This window comes from Penicillium riverlandense (genome assembly GCF_028828495.1).
Source record: "Penicillium riverlandense strain IBT 135883 chromosome Unknown utg000002l_segment0_segment0, whole genome shotgun sequence".
Taxonomy (NCBI): domain Eukaryota; kingdom Fungi; phylum Ascomycota; class Eurotiomycetes; order Eurotiales; family Aspergillaceae; genus Penicillium; species Penicillium riverlandense.
The window spans coordinates 2762297-2780890 of record NW_026643195.1 but is presented as its reverse complement, the minus strand read 5'-3'; the positions used below and the strand labels follow the sequence as shown (position 1 = coordinate 2780890).

At 53.0% G+C, this 18594-nt stretch overlaps 7 protein-coding genes across 7 annotated transcripts; 4 read left to right on the top strand and 3 right to left on the bottom strand.

Moving 5' to 3' along the window:
* Window positions 1-728: 728 nt before the first annotated feature.
* On the top strand, window positions 729-1985 carry N7474_003444 (uncharacterized protein; the record flags this gene model as incomplete). Its single annotated transcript, XM_057194859.1, has 1 exon — window positions 729-1985. One exon carries the CDS (start codon window positions 729-731, stop codon window positions 1983-1985), a length of 1257 nt encoding a protein of 418 aa, XP_057056214.1.
* Window positions 1986-3614: 1629 nt separating this feature from the next.
* Window positions 3615-7770, bottom strand: N7474_003443 (uncharacterized protein; the record flags this gene model as incomplete). Its single annotated transcript, XM_057194858.1, has 2 exons — window positions 3615-7289; window positions 7360-7770. 2 exons carry the CDS (start codon window positions 7768-7770, stop codon window positions 3615-3617), a joined length of 4086 nt encoding a protein of 1361 aa, XP_057056213.1.
* Window positions 7771-8041: 271 nt separating this feature from the next.
* Window positions 8042-8983, bottom strand: N7474_003442 (putative pyrimidine 5'-nucleotidase; the record flags this gene model as incomplete). Its single annotated transcript, XM_057194857.1, has 3 exons — window positions 8042-8217; window positions 8277-8802; window positions 8933-8983. The coding sequence occupies 3 exons, from the start codon at window positions 8981-8983 to the stop codon at window positions 8042-8044; spliced, it is 753 nt and encodes a 250-aa protein (XP_057056212.1).
* A 375-nt stretch (window positions 8984-9358) lies between these two features.
* Window positions 9359-11788, top strand: N7474_003441 (uncharacterized protein; the record flags this gene model as incomplete). The annotated part of the gene is made up of 1 exon (XM_057194856.1): window positions 9359-11788. One exon carries the CDS (start codon window positions 9359-9361, stop codon window positions 11786-11788), a length of 2430 nt encoding a protein of 809 aa, XP_057056211.1.
* A 272-nt stretch (window positions 11789-12060) lies between these two features.
* Window positions 12061-13401, bottom strand: N7474_003440 (HNH endonuclease signature motif containing protein; the record flags this gene model as incomplete). Its single annotated transcript, XM_057194855.1, has 3 exons — window positions 12061-12885; window positions 12937-13121; window positions 13173-13401. 3 exons carry the CDS (start codon window positions 13399-13401, stop codon window positions 12061-12063), a joined length of 1239 nt encoding a protein of 412 aa, XP_057056210.1.
* A 1672-nt stretch (window positions 13402-15073) lies between these two features.
* Window positions 15074-16351, top strand: N7474_003439 (uncharacterized protein; the record flags this gene model as incomplete). The annotated part of the gene is made up of 1 exon (XM_057194854.1): window positions 15074-16351. The coding sequence occupies one exon, from the start codon at window positions 15074-15076 to the stop codon at window positions 16349-16351; it is 1278 nt and encodes a 425-aa protein (XP_057056209.1).
* A 134-nt stretch (window positions 16352-16485) lies between these two features.
* Window positions 16486-18354, top strand: N7474_003438 (uncharacterized protein; the record flags this gene model as incomplete). Its single annotated transcript, XM_057194853.1, has 1 exon — window positions 16486-18354. The coding sequence occupies one exon, from the start codon at window positions 16486-16488 to the stop codon at window positions 18352-18354; it is 1869 nt and encodes a 622-aa protein (XP_057056208.1).
* Between the last annotated feature and the right edge of the window lie 240 nt (window positions 18355-18594).

Below are 18594 nucleotides of genomic sequence, written 5' to 3'. Positions count from 1 at the left end.
GGTAGTAAATCCGACAGCTTTGCAAGGTTGTCCGCTCGATCTGAAACTCGACACGGTAATACGCGCCCGAACTCCCGCCGTGGTACTATCCACAGGCCGCTATACTTAGCACGCAAGATTCGTGATAGTATGATTGTGACGACCCCCGCCGGACCCCTGACGAATAAGGCTATCTGTGGCAAGCGTGATGGGGCGATCTACGGTCGTCTCGGGTCACTGGGAGTCAGGCTGACTTGCTCCGTTGGGTATAGTCGTGGCCCAAAGCGTTGTTTCACCGCACTAGAAGGCAAGCCGGCCAACCCAGTGCTCGCATTAGCGTGACAGGTCGCGGAGGATTGCCATCCTGTGCAGAAGTGGGGGGTCTTACATACATGCAACGGTAGTTTTCTTTTCCTCATCTCACGTACTCGTCTTTTCCTCCTCTTTTCCTCTCTTTCTCTTTCTCTCCTACCCATTTTCTTCTCCGCCTTCTGCGAAGGCGATGGATTAGTGTCGAATGCGCTGGTCGCCATGACGCTGGATTTGGAGGAAGCAGGATCTATACTCCCGGGTTGGATACGGTCATGCTTGTCATGTGTGTGTCCGGCGGCGGAGGGCGATGGCCAACGACAGGTTAATTATGGAGGTCAGTCATCGCAGCAGATCACCCTAAACGTCGACTAACCAACCCGTCAGGTACCAAACGGGAGATGGAAGTATGCCATAGTCAACCCCATCTCGTCCCACCCATGATGTTGAGGGTCTACGATGACCTGCCGGATCCAAGTGTACGTCAGAATCGGCACTCATTATCAGCATGGGTGGTCGAAGGGAAGAATCTGGCGTCTCGGGCACACAACCGAGCCAGCATGCACATCAGAAGGAAATCCAACGCCCAGAACAGGATCAGCGCGCCTTATGATTTCCACTATGTAGGCGGATTCCAGCCCCCGCCTGTGCCTGCTGTGCCCAGCCAGTTTCGGCCACTGGAGCTCAGTATCTATCACGGCGGCAAGCGACTATCGGATCTGCCCTCGTTCGAAGCCTTCAGCCTGGAAGACCGCCCCCAACGCAAGACGCTGGCGGTGCCCCCACGGGCGTTAGCTTCTGCTGAATACCGAATGCGGCGCACTCAATCAACAGCAGCTGCATTCACGATCCCACGGAAGCCAACACCGTCTGCCGGGGATATAGAGCAGCTGGTCGAGCAACCAGCCCCAGTTCGCGTCACCAGCGCGCTGATCCCGCATTTCTCGGTCGTCACTCCGGTCGTGATTCTTCCTCCGCCAGTGGATCTCTCATCACCCGTCTCGGATGATATGAGCTTACATTCCGATCGGGTGAGCCCATTCAGCCCATACGGCTATTATCCATCACCAGCGGAAATCGAGGCGGCTACTCGGTTAATACACGATGCAATAATATCTTCGACGCCGGTCTCACCCAAAACTCCGTCTCCCATATCAGATCTCGAGGGAGTCAAGCAAATAGAGGCCGCAGAAACCCTCGAGCCAAGCTCTCAGCCTCAGCAGGTGGATGTGGAGAATCACCACAGGCACACAACCCCAGAAAACTTCTTCTCCAACCCCGTGACAGGCTGGTTCCAACCCCATCACCATCATGACAATAAAGACCCGAGTACATACGATAAACAAGCCAGTGTGCCGGGCGAAAAAGGATTTGAATTCGATCGAACCCGCACATCGAGCGGGTCCACCGTCGGAACGAGCATCACAGCCGCAACGGTTGGCCCGAACCGGACACGCCATAACTCTTCCGTATCCAGCACAATGACCAACACGCCTTCACTGCACGGCTACTCCCCATCCACAGAAAAGGATCTCGAGGCTGGTATCTCGCTCAGTCATAGAATCAGCACCCCGCGAAACAGCTACCCCACAATCTATGAGGACCATCAGCAGCAATCTCCTCAATCGGAGTATGAGTATCCATCGTCAGATGACTCAAGGCGATGGAGTGGTCCAGCTGTTGGGGTGGCTTTCTAGGATAACCTAGAGGGGGTTTATTTCACTTACCTGCGTGGTTTTCCAAGTCAAGGGAGGGAATATATCAGCGTTTTCGGGTTCTTTTTTGTTTGGGTGGCTGAGTTCGGTGTTGTTGGCATGCCCATCTACAAATGATTGATTGTTTATGTGCTAAAAATACCCCCCGCGTTGGCTTTTGGCTTCTTCTTTTGCTGTGTCTTTTGTCTCATGATTATGGTTTGATTTGGTCGTGGAGACCGTCATGTCAATAGTTGAATCTACTTAAGTGATGAGGGCATGGAATATATATCTCAGTACAAATGTTTGATATTCTACGATATGAGACTGAGTACCTTGAAAGTGCTTTTGCATCTACTACCTGCCGTTCTGTAGATTCATAGCAAGTCACTAAGCCTAAGCCCAAGCCTAAGCGTCCTCATACAAGCGCCAGCTGCCCAGATAGGAAAGCCCCACCTGACAAACATTATTACCAGATACTATTATCCGGGTGTCTGATATATAATACCTCAACGTCCCCCTTCAGAAGAACCGAGTCTCATGAGCTTTCGCGGACAGAGCTGATCTCGTCCATTAGCTCTCGATCGATATCCACTCTCACAGGTCTGGACAAAGCACGCCGCACTCCACTGTCTGTCTTGATTATTATGACATCCCCGGGGTTGAGCAGTCCGCGGATGCGGCTACTATCAGGTCGGCCTACAAGAGTCGAGCGTTTGACAGGCACCCAGATCGAAACAAGAAGCCTAATGCAACAGCTGGATTCCAGCGAGTAAGTTAGTCCCTTCCTGCTCGACGCGCGAGTCATCACTCATGAAAGCCACTATAATAAGCTTGGCGAAGCATAGGAGCACCTTTCCAAAGTCGATAAATGCCGAGATTACGACCAGCGATATGAATCAATGATCCTCCCTAGGAAGATTGAAAAGGAACTAGAGATCGAAAAGAATAGAATGATAGCAGTTCTAGACGAAAGGGTCCGAATCTTCAAGGATCAACGCAAGGAATTGCAAAGCCTTTTGCGCAACGCGGAAAGGAACATGGGTAGATCTCACGCAGAGAAAAGGCTACGGCGGAAGCATGGCGGCTCTGCATTTGCTCCTTTCTTCCAGGCAAAGGGCCAGAGTTTACACGACAGAGACAACGGCGAGATCGCCTCATGACCGAAATGATTGGGAAGCAGCGCACGAATGAGCGTAACATGGATCTCCTTCGGAAGGACATTCGATCTCTCAAAGAAAAGATTCAATCCAGGCTCTCTCTTGAGAAGGGGATCAAAGTAAGCAGGAGGAACTTGGAACGGGACTGGCTCGTGACATTACCACAGAGAGTTAGAGCAAGATTATATGTAGCCAAAAGAGAGCGAAGAGCATAAGCGGAATCGGCACGGCCGTCAAGCTAAACATCTTATTCTACATAACGTGAGATCCTTGATATTGTGCTATCTTATGACAAGGACAAAGGAGAAAAGTGGCAGATCCAACAACATCAACCGCACTGGTAGGTAGTATTTGCAGAGGGTATAAGACAAAAATAGAACAAAGAAAAAAAAACATCAGAACCAATATTATGTACAGCTCAAAGAAGATCTATCTCCATCTCGAAGCATATTCACACACGTCGGACTACAATTCAGTCCGTAGATACAATCTCCACGCCACCCGAGCCAGACACAGCAGGCTTGCGGCCCTCATCAGCACCCATCCCAAGCATGCGCCACGCGCCACCCATCATGCCATGTCCCAGGCCCTGAGGAAACTCAACCGAGGCCTTGTGCGCATGCTTCGGAGCGCGCTGGCGCAGCGCACGTTCCCGCTTAGCCGCCGCCAGACGATCCTGTTCACGTTCGTAGTCGACGATATCATTGCGCCATTCAGCCCAGTGCTCGAAGTTCTCGCGTTGCTGCAAAACCTGGTAGCGGAGGCGGGTTTTCGACGGACGCCATGCAGTCCTGGTACTGCTTGTGGGATTATCGCCACTGGCTGATGATGGGAGGAGAGTTGATTTCAGATCGCAGACGCGGGACTCCTTGGTCAGCTTCAAGAGGTGGGTTAGGACATCGCGGCTTTCGAGGGCGGTACGCTGGAGCTTTTCTTGTTCGGGGGTCGGGCTTGGTCGGGTGAGCGGTGCGTCTAGCCAGGCGTGCAGTTCTGTGGTGCGCTGCACGGAGTACGGGTCGAGCATGTTCGCGCGGCGGTTCTCTTCACGTAGGAAACGCACGGCCGATTGGAGGCTTTGGACTTCAGCGCGGAGTGTCTCGTTCTCGTGCATGGCGGCCAAGGAGGCCTCGCTGTCGATGACAACACCGTCGCTGGTGGTGGTGACACCTGCCGTTCCGGAGACACGCTTCATCCGCTCCAGTCGGACCTTGTACTCGTCTCGCTCAGCCTCGGCGGTCTGCAACTCTTTCTTCTGGCGCTCGACGGTCTTCTCGAGTTCGTCGCCCGCGTTCCGGATTTCTTCGATCTTTGCCTCAAGATCTTTCACCATAGAAGCCTTCTTGCCTGCCTCTTTCATTCTGGATTCGAGGAGTTCGATCTTGATAGTCTGCTCCTCGATGTTGTTGTCTTTCACACCAAGTGCGGTGGAAACCTCATGGACTTCATTCTTGAGGCGGCGAATTTCCTCATCCGCATCTGGGGAGATCGTTTTGTTGGACTTGAGTTCTTCCGAACGGGCAATCCAAGGGAATGCGCCCCTCTCAAATTCAGTTGTTCGAGACAGATCCGACGAAATGGCATCCAGCTCCTCTAACTGACCGCCCACCTCCCGCAGTCTGTTGACGAGCAAAGACAAGGTATCGTTATTTTCACTTGACGCCTCTGACGACTGAACAGAAGACGTGGAGACCTGTGCCATGCTTTCCAAGACTTCTTCCAAGGTGAATGGTTCGGTGCGACCTTCGTCGCTGGTGAGAACGACAATATTCTCGCCGAGTCGTCGAGCGAACTCTGAAAGCCCTCGAGTAGCGGCTTCAGTCAGCTTGAAAGGTTCGTCTGCCTCCTTAGAAAGCGCAAGTGATCTTGAGCGAAGCTCGTCAAGAGACCGAGAGATTTTGCCCATGGCGACCTTGTATCCGCGAGCTTGAGACACGAAGCCGTCCATCTTGTTCAGAGCAAAGGAGATCTCCTCGCTGCCCTCCTCCGGAGTGCCAAGTTTTGACTGAATGAGAGACTTGAGTCGCGAGATCGCTCCCGCCGCGTGATCGAGATATGACTGGGACAAGTTTGCCCGCATACACAACTCGTCCGAGAATATTTCCGGGTTCGAGGGAAGAAGCGTCTCAGCCAGATGCGTGAGCAAAGCGATGGACCGTTGCAGCTCCACTGCAAACTTCTTCATGTTGACTTCATTCTTTTTCAAATTCTCGATCCAGAAATTTATGGTCCGCTCAACTGGCTCCATTTCAAACAACGCAGCCTTGATTTCACCAAACTGCTCCGGCGAGCAAGATGTGATGTAGTTCACGAACTGGTCGCATAGGGTAGAGATCCAAAGAAGATGTTCCAGAACTTCATGGGCCGTAAAGACTTCCTCGTACGTCGAGATTGCTGACTGGTCCGAAACGCGTTCGCGGATGGTGCTGCTCATCATTGCGGACTTGAAGCCGACACGTTTGAAGCGCAGAAGTGCCAGGATAGAGTTCTTCTCACCCTCAAAGTACTCGGGAAGGTACAGCTTGAGGATTGACAGGTGCTGCGATGCTTCGTCTGCCTCCATCCGGCTCAGCTCCATGTTAATAGACTTGGTCTGCGACTTTGAGACAGAGGCCTGCAGCTTCATGTTCAAGTCTATCATAGCTCGAGAACGGGATGTGAGGTCTGTAGCCTCTGCTTCGGAAATCTGCTGAGAGGCCCGCATGTCTTCCAAATCGCTCTGCAGGTTCGTAACCAGCTCCCGAAAACGGGACAATGTGTACTCAAGGTCTTCGATGACTTCATCCTGCTGTCCAATCCGTCGCATTTGTTCACTAAATACGCCGTCCCGATAATCGATCTCTTCCTGGAGCTGCTTCTCTGTTTCGATGTGGGTGTACTCCAGTTCATCACTGATTTCTTTGAGTGATTCCAAGTCTTCGATGGCAGCCTTGAGTTCATTGATCTCCTCCTGGTAGGCCATGTTCTTGTCTGCCAATTCCTCGATCATCTCTTCGGCGCCGAGAGCGGTCTCCAGTTGCTGCTTGAGGTCGTCCACATTTGTCTCCGCCACCAACAGTTTCTCCTTGGTAGCTTCATACTCAGATTTCACTTTGGAGTATTCTTCCAGGTCGTCTTCCAGTTCTTTGACCTGGGCCTTGAGTTCCGCATCTTGTGCCTGGCTCATATCCCGCAGGCGGATAAGTGCCTCGCGGAGACGTTCGTTCGTCTTTTCCATCTGCAGCCATCCATGGCTGGACCTGTCTTCCGGACTCGTCTCCTGGCCATACTCTTCATTCTCCTCTCGAAGAACTTCCACCTCCAGCTGGAGCTCCTCCATCTTTGAGCGAAGGGCATCGCACTCATGTTTGAATGCTTCGGCCGTCTCCTCCGCCATTTCCCGGTCAAGAGAAGCCATCTCCATGAGGGACTCATGTTCTGCCTGCAGGCGCTCAACTTCCTCCAGTCTGCCTTCGGATTCTTTAAGCTTCTTGCGCAGCTCAGTGATCTCCATCTGCTGGGGCTGATACTTGGCCTGTAGCTTTTGAATAATGGATTCGAACTTGTCGCGCTCAGACTGGAGTCGTTCGAGGGTCTTGAGTTTCTCACGATCTTCCGCCCGTTTTTTCTCCATGACCCGAAGCTTTGTTTGCAGTTCCTCAAGTTCTCGAGAAACGTTGGCACTTGACAGCTGGCGTTGTGATGTCGACGAGGTCATGCCTGCTCTTGCACCAGCCGGACGTGCGGTAGTCAAAGACTGCCGAGCGGGTTTTGGTGCCGGGACTTCGTTTTGCGTCGCATCCCCTTCGGTGTCAAGTGACTCCGCATCAGTAGCATCTTCGGACTGTCCACTTGTTCCAGTATCCGGGCCATCTGACGCCTTTGCAGCAGCAGTCTGTCGCACGGAGGTACGCTTAGCTGCCGCAGAGCTCGCCAATGTGCTTTGAGAGCCAGGCCGTGCCGTCCGAGTCACCGTCCCGACAGCTGAAGGTCGCGCTGGTTTGGAGACAGTAGATTGAGATGCTGGGCCTCCCATTGAGGGCCTGACGGCGCTGGTTGGTCGTGGACGAGTGGGCGCCGCGGTAGAGGTGCGAGCGGCAGCGCTGGTGGAGGAGCGACTGGAGGGCCCGGAGGATCCTGAAAGTTGCTTTGTCGGTGACTTTGTGGGGGACTATGGAAAAAAAAAAAAAGGAAATTTAGCTCAAAGTCATGCCAACGGAGATAGGGGAGTCATGACATACCCTCAGGGACGAACGGGGGGCTCCAACTCTCTGAGCGGGAGTGGGAGTCGAAGCTGGACCAGTACTCTGACGCTTAATTCCCGTAGCAGGAAGTCCACTCTGCCTCTTCAAGCCTGCGGATCTGGGTCCCGCTGGACCAGTGCCGGGCCGGGTGGTTTGTTTACTCTCCCGCGCGGGCTGTTGAATAACAGATGCGATCGCCGTGGAACGCACAAACATGCCGTGGCCCGGGTCGCAGTCAAAGTAGCGTTGTCCTTGCACAGAGCCATCGTTCTTGCCTGTGGCTTCGTTCAATTCGACGCCAACCCATTCTCCGGGCGCGAAGTGCGTGGCGCCGAGGAAGCGAACGGTGGCCTGGCGTCCGTCGGTGAGGCTGATCACCGAGCCGGATGAGATCTCTCGATCGGCCATCGTGCGAAATGCGGTGCCACGACGGGCTTTGACTGTGGTCGTTGGCCGAAGAGGGTTGAAGGACAAGGGTCGATACGGAGTCCCTGAACGAACGGACACTGGACGCGCGCCGATCAACAGGTAGCCTGAGGCAGAAACTTGCCCTAAGTCAACCACTACAATATCCTCGAAGAGAACAACAACAGACTCATTAAGCTATGTACATTCGTAGCCCGCACAAAGCGAGAATTCTATAGACAAAACAACCAGAATGATGTATCATGACAATACTCTAAGCCTCTTCGGCTTGCGGCTTGAAGACATGTGGAAAGTGAGTCCGAAGCTCCTGAAGGCTGGAAATCAAGTATCTCGATGCCGGGATTCGTGGAATCGGTTGCCCTGGCTCAACCAGATGGACGACGGTCCACCCTCGGTCTTGCGCATGCTTGCAATTCAAGTGAGAGTCGTCTATATGACATTAGCATCCGGCTGCTGGCTTGTGGTGTCCAGGAAACGGAAGTACATACCAACAAAGAAGCACGACTCCGTACTAGGAGCACCAGCCTCCTTCTCCGCCTTCGCATACATATCCTGACTGGGTTTGCAGACCAGCGGCAATTGCCCATAGTCACAGAAGGTGACGCCCTCAAAGAATTCCTCGACGTCTAGCAACTTCACCACCCGTTTCGCATGGTTGATGTAGGCATTAGTGAGCAACCACGGCTTCACTTTGCTGGTGTCCAGGCTTTGCAGCAACTTGCGCAGGTTGGGGTCCGGTTTCAGGCACGCATCGAGGGGCAGGGCGTCGTCAACCTCGTAGTTGAACACGAGCGGGTCGATCTTATGGTGGCGAGCGAGGCCCTCAATGGCGAGTCCATATTCCTTGTAGTACTTCTGGTGCAGCATATGCGCATCGTCTTTGTTGAGGGTAAGGTGTTTGACGAAGAACTTGTCTAGACAAATCAGAAGATGGGTTAGCATCGCATTCCCGACATGATCGAGGCTGGGAGGACTGACTGATGAGTGTCTGCATCTCATCGTGGACATTGCATGCTGGAGAGTTGAGTCAGTCGTGGCTCGTTTGGCAGTTGAGGATTGGTTTCCAACATTTTGAGTACAACTGTATGCCCCACGGTTGGTTAGCGGCTGCTGTAGCTAATCATGCTCGAATGGGCTGACGTACACAGTTGTCGATGTCAAAGAAGAATACCGGGCGGGAGTCAATGGCGGTCATAGTGAAGGAACGAGCTCGCGGGAGCGAGGCGAAACGGGAATGAGAGAAGCGCAGGAGGGAAGACAGCATGAATAGCGCTAATGGCCCGGCAGTTAGTTAAGAGTCACGGCGCATTCCTGCCCCCGGGACTGAGGGCCACGGATCCTTATTGGCTTAGCGGCTGTTTCCCGTGACTGGGCGGACTAGTCAGTTTCTGGACTAGCGCCTGTCAAATAATCTTTACCCTTGCGCATCAACTTGCACCTTCTTCTTTCCTTTCTTTCGTTGGTTCGCGCCAGTTGCTTCTGGAAGAGACCACGGGACATATGAGGTGAAAGCCCCTCATCTATTGCCGTCCCAGAAGCTTCTGCATCCCAGTTCCCTCTCCCTTAGGCCATGGCTGCAGCTCATGGGTCAGCTACTCACCTTGCAGCAGGACCGATGACTCCCTCCGCGCCGGCGACGACCGACGAGGTGCAGGAATATGAGAGAATTCTCAAGATCAGCGATGACATTTTCCGGGGACTACATCCTCGTCTCAAAGTGCCCCAACAGTTTGTGCGGAAATCAACCACTCGCAATGGTCAACCTGCTCCCCTGGCCCAGACACAGCCAGCAAAAACCAATCCCTCCAAACCAACTCCCAAGAAAACGCATGCCTCTCAACCTCCTGCGACCGCCACTCCTCCCCCGACCCGCGTTGCCCCCAAACCTGCTTCAGAGATCAATCCTATCTTCTTGACCAAGTCAGACGATCTCGTGAGAGCGGAGTTACAGCTACAACGACAACGGGTGGAGAGAGCGCTGCGGGACCAAGTGGAGCAAAAGAAGCAAGAAACAAAACAAAAACTCCTGCTGCAGGACACAAACCCGGAATTTGATGTCGAAGAGGTGTTGAACAGAGCACTTGAGCTTGTGAAACCCCTCTCTTTGAGTGATCCCTCGGAGGCTACTGGCCCCGGTGATGACGACAACTCCTTTTATTCCAGTAGAGCCCCAGACTCGCCCCCTGAGATTGACGATCCCCAAAGGCCATCTCCAGCGGCTCGCGTTTCGGGCCACAAATCAGATGAGTTGCAACGACTGGAAGCTCTCAATCCTCCTGGATCTGATCAGGAAATGCATGATGCTTACTCTGTGGCTGACCAGCGTTCACTGTATGTTCAGAAGCAGCAGCCGCGACATGGCCATGCCGAGTTACAGCAACCGGTTGAGCCTCTGGAGGAGCCGGAGTATTCTCCGCCTGCGCCAACGGTGCCCCCAGTGGACTATCAAGATGACCAGCGCGGTGCCAGAGGGCGACGACGTGTCTCGGACGGCAGGTATCCCGTTCGCGGCCAGGAAATGCGCAGACCTCCTTCCCCTGCAAATGGCATTAGAGTGGTTCAGAACCATATCACTTCTCCTGCAGCTCCGCGGCCATCACGAGTGTCGCCTCTAGCCACAAAGAAAGCCCCGGCCATCCAACAACTTCGTGATGAGCGTACTGGATACCAATCAGACCAGGTGTATTCTGACCCAGATTCTGCCCGCGGCAGCCCGACTGCACCCGCCCCGAATGTGATCTCTCGAAAGCGGAGAAGACTTGATGGTGGATCTGGCCACGCATCGCATGCAAAACCTACAGAAATCTACATCAAACAAGAGCCAGTATCTCCACCGCCATTTGCCGATGACCCCGAAATTCTTCGCGGTCGACAGCGTCAAGAGCAGCCTGTGTACATCGACAGTGTGTCGCCACGGTACACCCCAGTGGCTGAGAGGCGCGAGCCGGTTTACGAAACTCACGGGTACTACGAGCCCGCATTGGAGCCAGGGCCACCACGTACAAATTCTCGGCTCAGCACCAGACGGCCAGTTCGTGACGACGGAGATCTTCGCCGCGTCGCAACCGTTCAATATGCTAGGCAGTCTGACTATCCTCGCGAGCATCCTGATGTCAACCCACCTATGGCCCGGTCCGCATCCTATACGGTGGTCGACCGGCCGAGATATTACGAAGAAGCCCCTCCTTCCTATGGCCGCCGCTACGTTGCTGTTGATGAACTGCCACCAACATATCAGGAGCCGTATTACGAGGAGGTCCCTCCGGCACGAACGATGGCTCCCCCACCGCGACGGATCGTGGTCGACGAGCATGGCACTCAGTATATCGAAATGGTGCCGGCGCAGAGGACACAGCCCATGGCTCCGCCACCTCGTCCCATGTCTCAGGTATCGAGAAGCGATGTGTACGAGGATCGCGCTCCTCTCCGTTCTGCCAGCATTCGCGCCGCGTCTGTGGTGCAAGATCCCTATGGCGAGCAACGGTACGTACAAGAAATGCCACCACCACAGCCCGTCTATCGGCGTGTCACCTCAGACTACGCCCGTCCCACAACCAGCGACAGACGAGTCTATGCCGCACCACTGGACGGACATGAGACGACTTACTCGCGTCCCGGTAGCGTGCAAGTTGCTGAATATGCTCCGCGACAACCGGCGTACTATGAAGAATACAATCCCCCTCCCCCAGAAAGGATCGTCCGCACAACAAGCGTGCGCCCTCAACCAACTCGGTACGACGAGCCGCATGACTTTGTGCAGCGAGCTGGGAGTGTGAGGCCGACTGGGCCCGGTCGCGAGGCGAGTGTATACGTGGACGACCGTCGAGCGCCTGAGTACAGGGTGGAAGAGCCCCCAGTCGGCGAGTACTGGAACCGACCGGTATATGTCCCTGCCCCGCGACCCGTTCGGGAGCGGCGATACTACGAAGGCGAGGATGGACGTCATATTGCATTGGACGGCGCTGGTGATCTGGTTCAGCGTGGTTCTCAGCGTTACTGAAGAACCTTTTTTTCTCTTCATTTTTATAATCGTGGCCTAGGCATTTTGTGTTTAGGTAGTTGCATAATCGAAGGGTTCTGTACCCACTATCTCCAGTAAGCTCAACTACGTACTATAGAATAAAGCAAGAAAGAGTCTATTATCCCATGCTCGCCGGAGACAAGATAATATTCCACCCATACAATCCTATTGGCAGATTATCCCTACAAGCTATACGGTGTATATGCTACGATTATAGAGGAATGGGCAGCAAAAAGTAGCATTGGATAATATCAATAATCTCGAGCTCTACACCCCGCGCCAGACATTTGGATTGCGAGCACCCAACAGTGGCAGATTCTGCTGGGCCTGTGGGGCCTTGCCTTCAAGACTTGGATGGGGGAGAGACGGGGGCGGGGCGTTTTCACCGGCCGGGGGAGGTCATGTCGAGGCCGCAGCACCAACTTCTTCTCCTTCTTCAGCTCCTCTTCTTCCAGATTCTCCTCCAGTTCCTCCTCCAGCTCTGAATCAACGTCATCCGAGTCCCAAAGAAATTCTTCGGCGGCTCCGCTCAGACCGACAACTCGATTAAGGATCCACTGCAGCTGAAGCAGGTGCATCGATGGGAGGGGGAGGTTGTCAGGATCTTCAGTACGCATGACAATGCAGTCACCGGAGCAAATCAGTCGCGTAGTCGCAAGGTCGAAGAGCGTGGCCCGGCCAGTGCCTGTAAGATCGGCGGGCACATCTGGGGGGGTAAGAAGACGAACGGAGTCATCAGATGTCTTCCGAGGGAACCACCAAAAGCGGGTGGTCAGCGTCTTCTCATCTTCGCTGAGCTCAATAGGCTCTAACGAGAAGCAACCCTGTCCCCATAGTCTATGCGCATCCGGCGTGAGGCACAGCATGTTGGCACAAGTTTCAGTGCCGTCTCTAGCCAGCGCATTCTTCCAATTGGCGATCTTCGTATCATCCCAGAACAATCGTAAATTTGCCCAGAATCTAGTCTGCTCAGGAGTTCCCTCATTCTGTCCCAAGGCGTATGGATAGATGTGGGCGACTTCAATTCCGGGATCAGAATGGGTGATAACGCAGAATTCATTGTCGCGCTTTTTGCACTACTTATAATTAGCAAAAGCTAGATATATAGAACCATATATGAGACTTACGGCTTTTTTGGCAGGATCTGAGCGCAGTTGGTGAACTGGGAGGAGACGTGGGCCTCCAGGAGCGATCGTTTTGCTTGGCTGAGAAGCTTTTGCGGGCGATTTGGACCGGTCCCGCCGAGGGATTTTCGATGACCTCCGAGACTTCGGAACAACCGAAGGTCGGACGGATCGGCCACGTGCGGACCCTAGAAGACGTAAGCTTTGGTTTGGACTAGTCAAGCGACAAGTTGACTTACACAACTTGGCGAGATGATCATTGTGTGGACCGGAATGGCTAAAGAGCAAAATGTATGCATCCCCATCTTCAGCCTTTTTAACCAGATCTTGCAATTTCGAGACGTCCGCCAGCCAAAAACAAGCCCATGTGGCCGGGTCAACTTGGCCAAGCTCAAGAAGCTTGGCCAACTTCTCAATGAGAGGTAGCCTCTCCTGGTCTTCTGCCTCTGGGACCGGGGTAGGATTCATACTGAGAGACTATGTTAACGAGAGACAACTAAGGGAACCAATGGGAAGTAGGAAGAAGTAAAGCAGGGCACTGTACCTGGTACGAGAAAGGCGCTATGATTTTGAGGTGCGCGTCGACACTGGTGGGAGGCCGCAGCCCTCCTTCACGGAGTGACTGAAGTAAACAGGGTCGAGGATGCGTCAGGTACAGACGACACGTGGGAGGTGGGGTGATGGCAGCCTTCCTTCACGAAGTGACTGTGAGGAAGAGACGAGACGCGATGGGGTGGTTGTGGCAGCCCTCCTTCACGGAGTGGCTGGAGAACCAGGCTCGAGGACTCTGTCAGGCACAGACGACAGGAGGGGGGTTGGGGTGGTGATGGCAGCCCTCCTTCATAGAGTGGCTGGGGCAATAGTCTCGAGGATGCGTCAAGTAGAGACAACGCGAGGGAGTAGATGGGGAAGCGGGATGGATGATGAGTGTAGAAGAAGAAGAAGGAGGAGGAGGATGGGAAGCAGGTACATGGGCAGATAGGCAGGCGTGACTCATAGTGAAAGAGCGCCTGCCTGCTATTCCTAATTGAGAACCAAAGGTAAACAAAACCAGGGCTCGAATCAGCAAGAACGGTTTCTTGGTCCTACCACATCACTCATGAATGGCGAACGAATTGTGTTTTCTAACAGAGGCGTCGTATTTGGGGATTGAACGGTTGATCACTTTTCCTCCACAACCATGTCTCTCTGTAAGCAGGTTAAATTAAATCAATGGTCATTAGGAGCAAGGTGGATGGGCCTGTACTATACTGCGTTTCTGAAGATGATCGTCGTGTTGAATCTCGGGACTATGCCACATTTGGACTAGATCCCGCCAACCTTATTCCGGCCAACAGCGCTCCTTCGGGTGCATTTCCAAGACAGTGAAAAGTCTCTAGCTCCTTTTAGCAATTCGTTTTCTCGCACCCGTGGCTTTCCAACTACTCAAACGCTCCAGAGAATCAAAAGGATCGTATCTTTGTGGACAAATAGAGAGGGTTCTACTCGATGGCAAGGCCTGCAGCCAACATCCGAGTATAAGCGACTCAGTGAGCGGCCGGCAGCCTCATACAACATTTGATTTACTCAGCTTCGTGCAATGAGATCCAGCAGATAGTGGGGTCATAGATTACATAGTCAAATAGGGATCTAGAGTAGCCACGGCTGGTTGGAACAGATGAAGCTACATCGAGACTGTCATTTGGAGCCTTGGATGCCTCGAAATCCCAGAATTTGCCATTATAGAGCTGTTTGCCTGCATGAATACCTGGACAAAGAATATTGTTTGCTTCTCCATTTACTGCATAAAGCTCCCTATAAAAAGGCTGTCCTCGCCCTGCTTCCTCTTCCTCCTTCTTTTACTCCTTCCACAACTCTGAACTCACGACCGACCGACTATCCCCCTCAGCCTTCACAGGCTTCTGCTTTCCCCCAGGAACGTGTGGCTACTCAGGGAGTCACACATTCTTCTCCGCAGCCACGCTCAACGAAGTGGTTTTCTCACTCGCCTTTCGATTCTTACTGTCCCTTACAAAACTCGGCACTCATCATTCTTCAGGCGAGCCTCAGAGAGGCAGCCCCCAACATCATCTTTGCTGACTTTCGTGCTTCGGCCTTGCTTAACATTGCGAGTCTTTCTGATTTTTTCATTTCTGGAACCATGGCTGAATCGTCCACGATTGACTTTTCGGAGTACTTGCAAAATGACCTGAAATGGTACAATGCCTACATGGCTCTTGGTGCGGATGACTTTGGGAAGGGCAAACGCGGTGAATCCAGAACCCTCCATCTATTCCAAAGCTTTACCAGACCGGTAGTCTGCGGTCTGTCATTGGAGGGCAAAACACTCAAGAAAGTCTACATTTGCTCCGCGCCTAGTGCGCAACTGAGATTCTCCATTGACGGCGGGATGGAGATCCCTCACTTTCGAGTGTCCCTCCGTCTTCAAATTCCGAAGCAAAATACTCGGGGACTGGTCGCGGTATGGACTGCCTGGGCTGAGGATAAAGTCACCGCGTTTGACCTCCAAACCAGGGGAAATGGTGCCGAAAAGAGCTCCTTCTCTACCAGACTATTTAACGCGCACCTGGAGCCAATCAAGCTTACGAAGGAGATGGCTATTGCCTGCCAATTAGACGAAGGAAAGGAGGCGTACCGGGTGTTGTGGAGTTACGCGACTGCTCCTTATTGCTTCGGATTTGATATACCCGACTCGACGTTGGAGAAACTTGAGTCTGGACAACAGAAGGCAGTCGAGAACTTCAGGAAGATCTCATCAGGGAATCTCCAGCTCAAAGCAGTGACTCGAGTCCGTGACCGTTTGAACTTAAACTGGGAAATACTGCGAGGAATGAGCCAACCCACCTACCCGCCTTACCCTCTTTATGACGCTCGCTACCAGTCACAAGCACAAAAGATGGCGCCCATTGGCGAGATTCCTTCATTGGATGATCAAAATATCCAAAAGCATCACCGGCGACGAGAACTGGGATGGTCAAACGACCCTCCAAGAAGACCCCGTTACACCAAAGAAGAGGCAATCTTCTGCTTTTCACCCAGCCCAGCCCCCACGTTCGTGAATGAACGCCAATATGAGGCCATCAGAATGATTGGTCTGCTTCGGGAGGTGGAAGCTGCGAAGAAAGCTTATGTTTCCCTGTTCAACAAGGAATATACCTTTCAACTATTTGCCGCTTCCTCGGTCCACGGGGGATCAGATTCAGACGTGTTTTACGCTGTTCTGGAAGTCCAGGTGGACTCTGATAATGCAGAGCACGAGCAAGGCCTTCTCCCTTTACCTGAGCCGAGGAGCCGGGTCACGATCACCCCGAAGGGTGGTCAACACCAGACGGGCCGAGGATCAGGAAAGGACAACGACTGTCAGGCGTTGTTGTTTCTTCATCAACAGTATCGGAACAAGAGGGGGATCTGCCGGTGAACCGCATTGTGGTCCGGGTCAATCGACCTAGCATCCAGATATCCGCCGGCATTGTCTTGACCCTAACGGGCGACGTTGTGTTTGGTAACCAGACACCTCCATTTGCCTCAGCACGAAAAGCCATCCACAACGTAATGTGGGGAAATTCGGGTCTTGGAATCGCAGAGAATACTGCGTTGAAACGTCTCCTTCTTGGCTACGACAATAGCACCCTGGCTCTGTATCCGCCAGAGCGTCAAGTCGACGCCGACACCGAGAAATTTCTTACTGGACTCCAGAGCCGTCGAAATGCGAAGCAGCTGGAGGCAATCAGAGAAGTATTTGCAACAAGAAAGACTTCAAGAAGCTTGGCAACGCTCATCACTGGGCCACCAGGCACCGGTAAGACGGCAGTTTCGGCTTCCATTGCCGAATGGTGCATCAAGCAGGATCTACCACTCCTCATCGTCGCAGGATCGAATCATGCCCTAGACATGATTGGACAAAGAATCATGTCCACCGTGCAAGAGCAATCCCTCGGGCTTTCGGGGATCTATCGCCTGGAGACCGACTACCTAGAAAATCCCGAGATCCAGACATCAGAGGCGCAGACATCGGCTCGTCAAAGCCCTGCTCATGCGCAATTCCAAAAGATCCAAGAGGTGTTCGAGGAACATGATCTTCCCGATGTCCAAAATTTTCTCCGTGCTTCCGTTGAGAGTGTCTCACCCCCGTTCCGAGACTTGTCCCTTGGCCAATTCATAATCACCCGAGCGGCACTGGCGGGGACTCGCAACTGTCCCCTCAAGGACGGTTCAGCTGAGGACCAGGCCGAATACGAACTGCTCTCGGAATTCATATGCTGGCAACATTGCATGCGAGAGCGTGCAATGTTGCTAGTAGAGCCTGTTGCAGCCATCACCTATCCTGGTGCTGGCCCCCAGCAGCAAGTCGAGGACCTCCAGAAGGTCATCGGCCGGGAATATCAACGGACGTGGGTGGAGCTACAGAAGTCCTACTTAGAGAAGGCTAAGGTAGTGCTTTGCACAGCCTCAACGGCGGGCAGGGGCATACTGCGAACCTTCAAACCAGCATACGTGCTAGTTGAAGAAGCCTCCCAGTTATCGGAGGCCGAGTGTCTAAATGGCATCATGGCCGGGGTTCCATCTTTGCAGAAGATTGTCCTCAGCGGAGACAAGCAACAACTTCCTCCGACTGTCATCTCGAAGAACCGCAACGAATGCTACTTCTGGGAGAAGGAGTCCCTTTTTGAGAGGCTGATAAGATCTGGCCACCCGCACGTCGAGCTAAATGTCCAGTATCGAATGGCTCCGGACATCGCAGAGTTCGTGAGCAAACAATTCTACAACGGCAGATTGACGACAGACCCAACTTCTGCTCAGAGCCCAAAAATTAAGCACTGGGCGGATACCATGAAGGACTTGCTAAGATGTTCGGCTGGGAATTCTTTTTCCGTGTCAGTCGCTAATACGACCGTGCTGAAGCGCCTCGGAGGAAGCTCATTGGTGAACCCTGAATATGTTAGTTACGTCGGGGAACTGGTGCAGAAAGTTCTGAAAAAAGGTTGCGCGGAGAATCGCCTCATGATCCTCTCTTATTACAGCGAGGAGAGACAAGTGCTTTCTGAGCTCATCAACAAAAAGCTGGGCCACCCCGACATCCAGATCAAGAGTGTCGATGCCTCCCAAGGCAATGAATGCTCTATGGTCATTGTTTCCACAACTCGCCCTGGAGGCAATATTGGCCTTGGCTTTGTTTCCGACTTGCAACGGATGTGCGTCGCACTCAGTCGTGCTCAGAATTGTCTTGTCGTCTTGGGACATGAGAACATGGGTAAGTCTCAAAAGCCCGGCGCAGGAAAGGGCTTTCAAGCTTGGGACAGCCTCATCAAGCTTCATATCGCCAAAAAGCGCCTCTGCAGAGTGGATGGCAGAAATACTTTGGTCAAGCAGCACCTCAACATAGACATCGAACATCCTCACTATGAGTCTGCCCAATTTTGAGTCCTCCAATGCACCAAAGCAGCCTTTCTCGGAAAGCGTGAATTCTCTCTGATTGTTCTAATCGGCTAGTGGGGAGAAGGATGGGAAGAAAGAGACGAAGACGGGGAAGGAACAGAAGCATGAAGTTTCGAACAAACATTGTGGGCGGGAATGAGAATGGTCTTTTTGCCGGGTGAACTAGATAGGAAATTGGAGTGCTTTGCCTTCTTTGCTTTCTGATTCAATACTAAGTCTTCATAG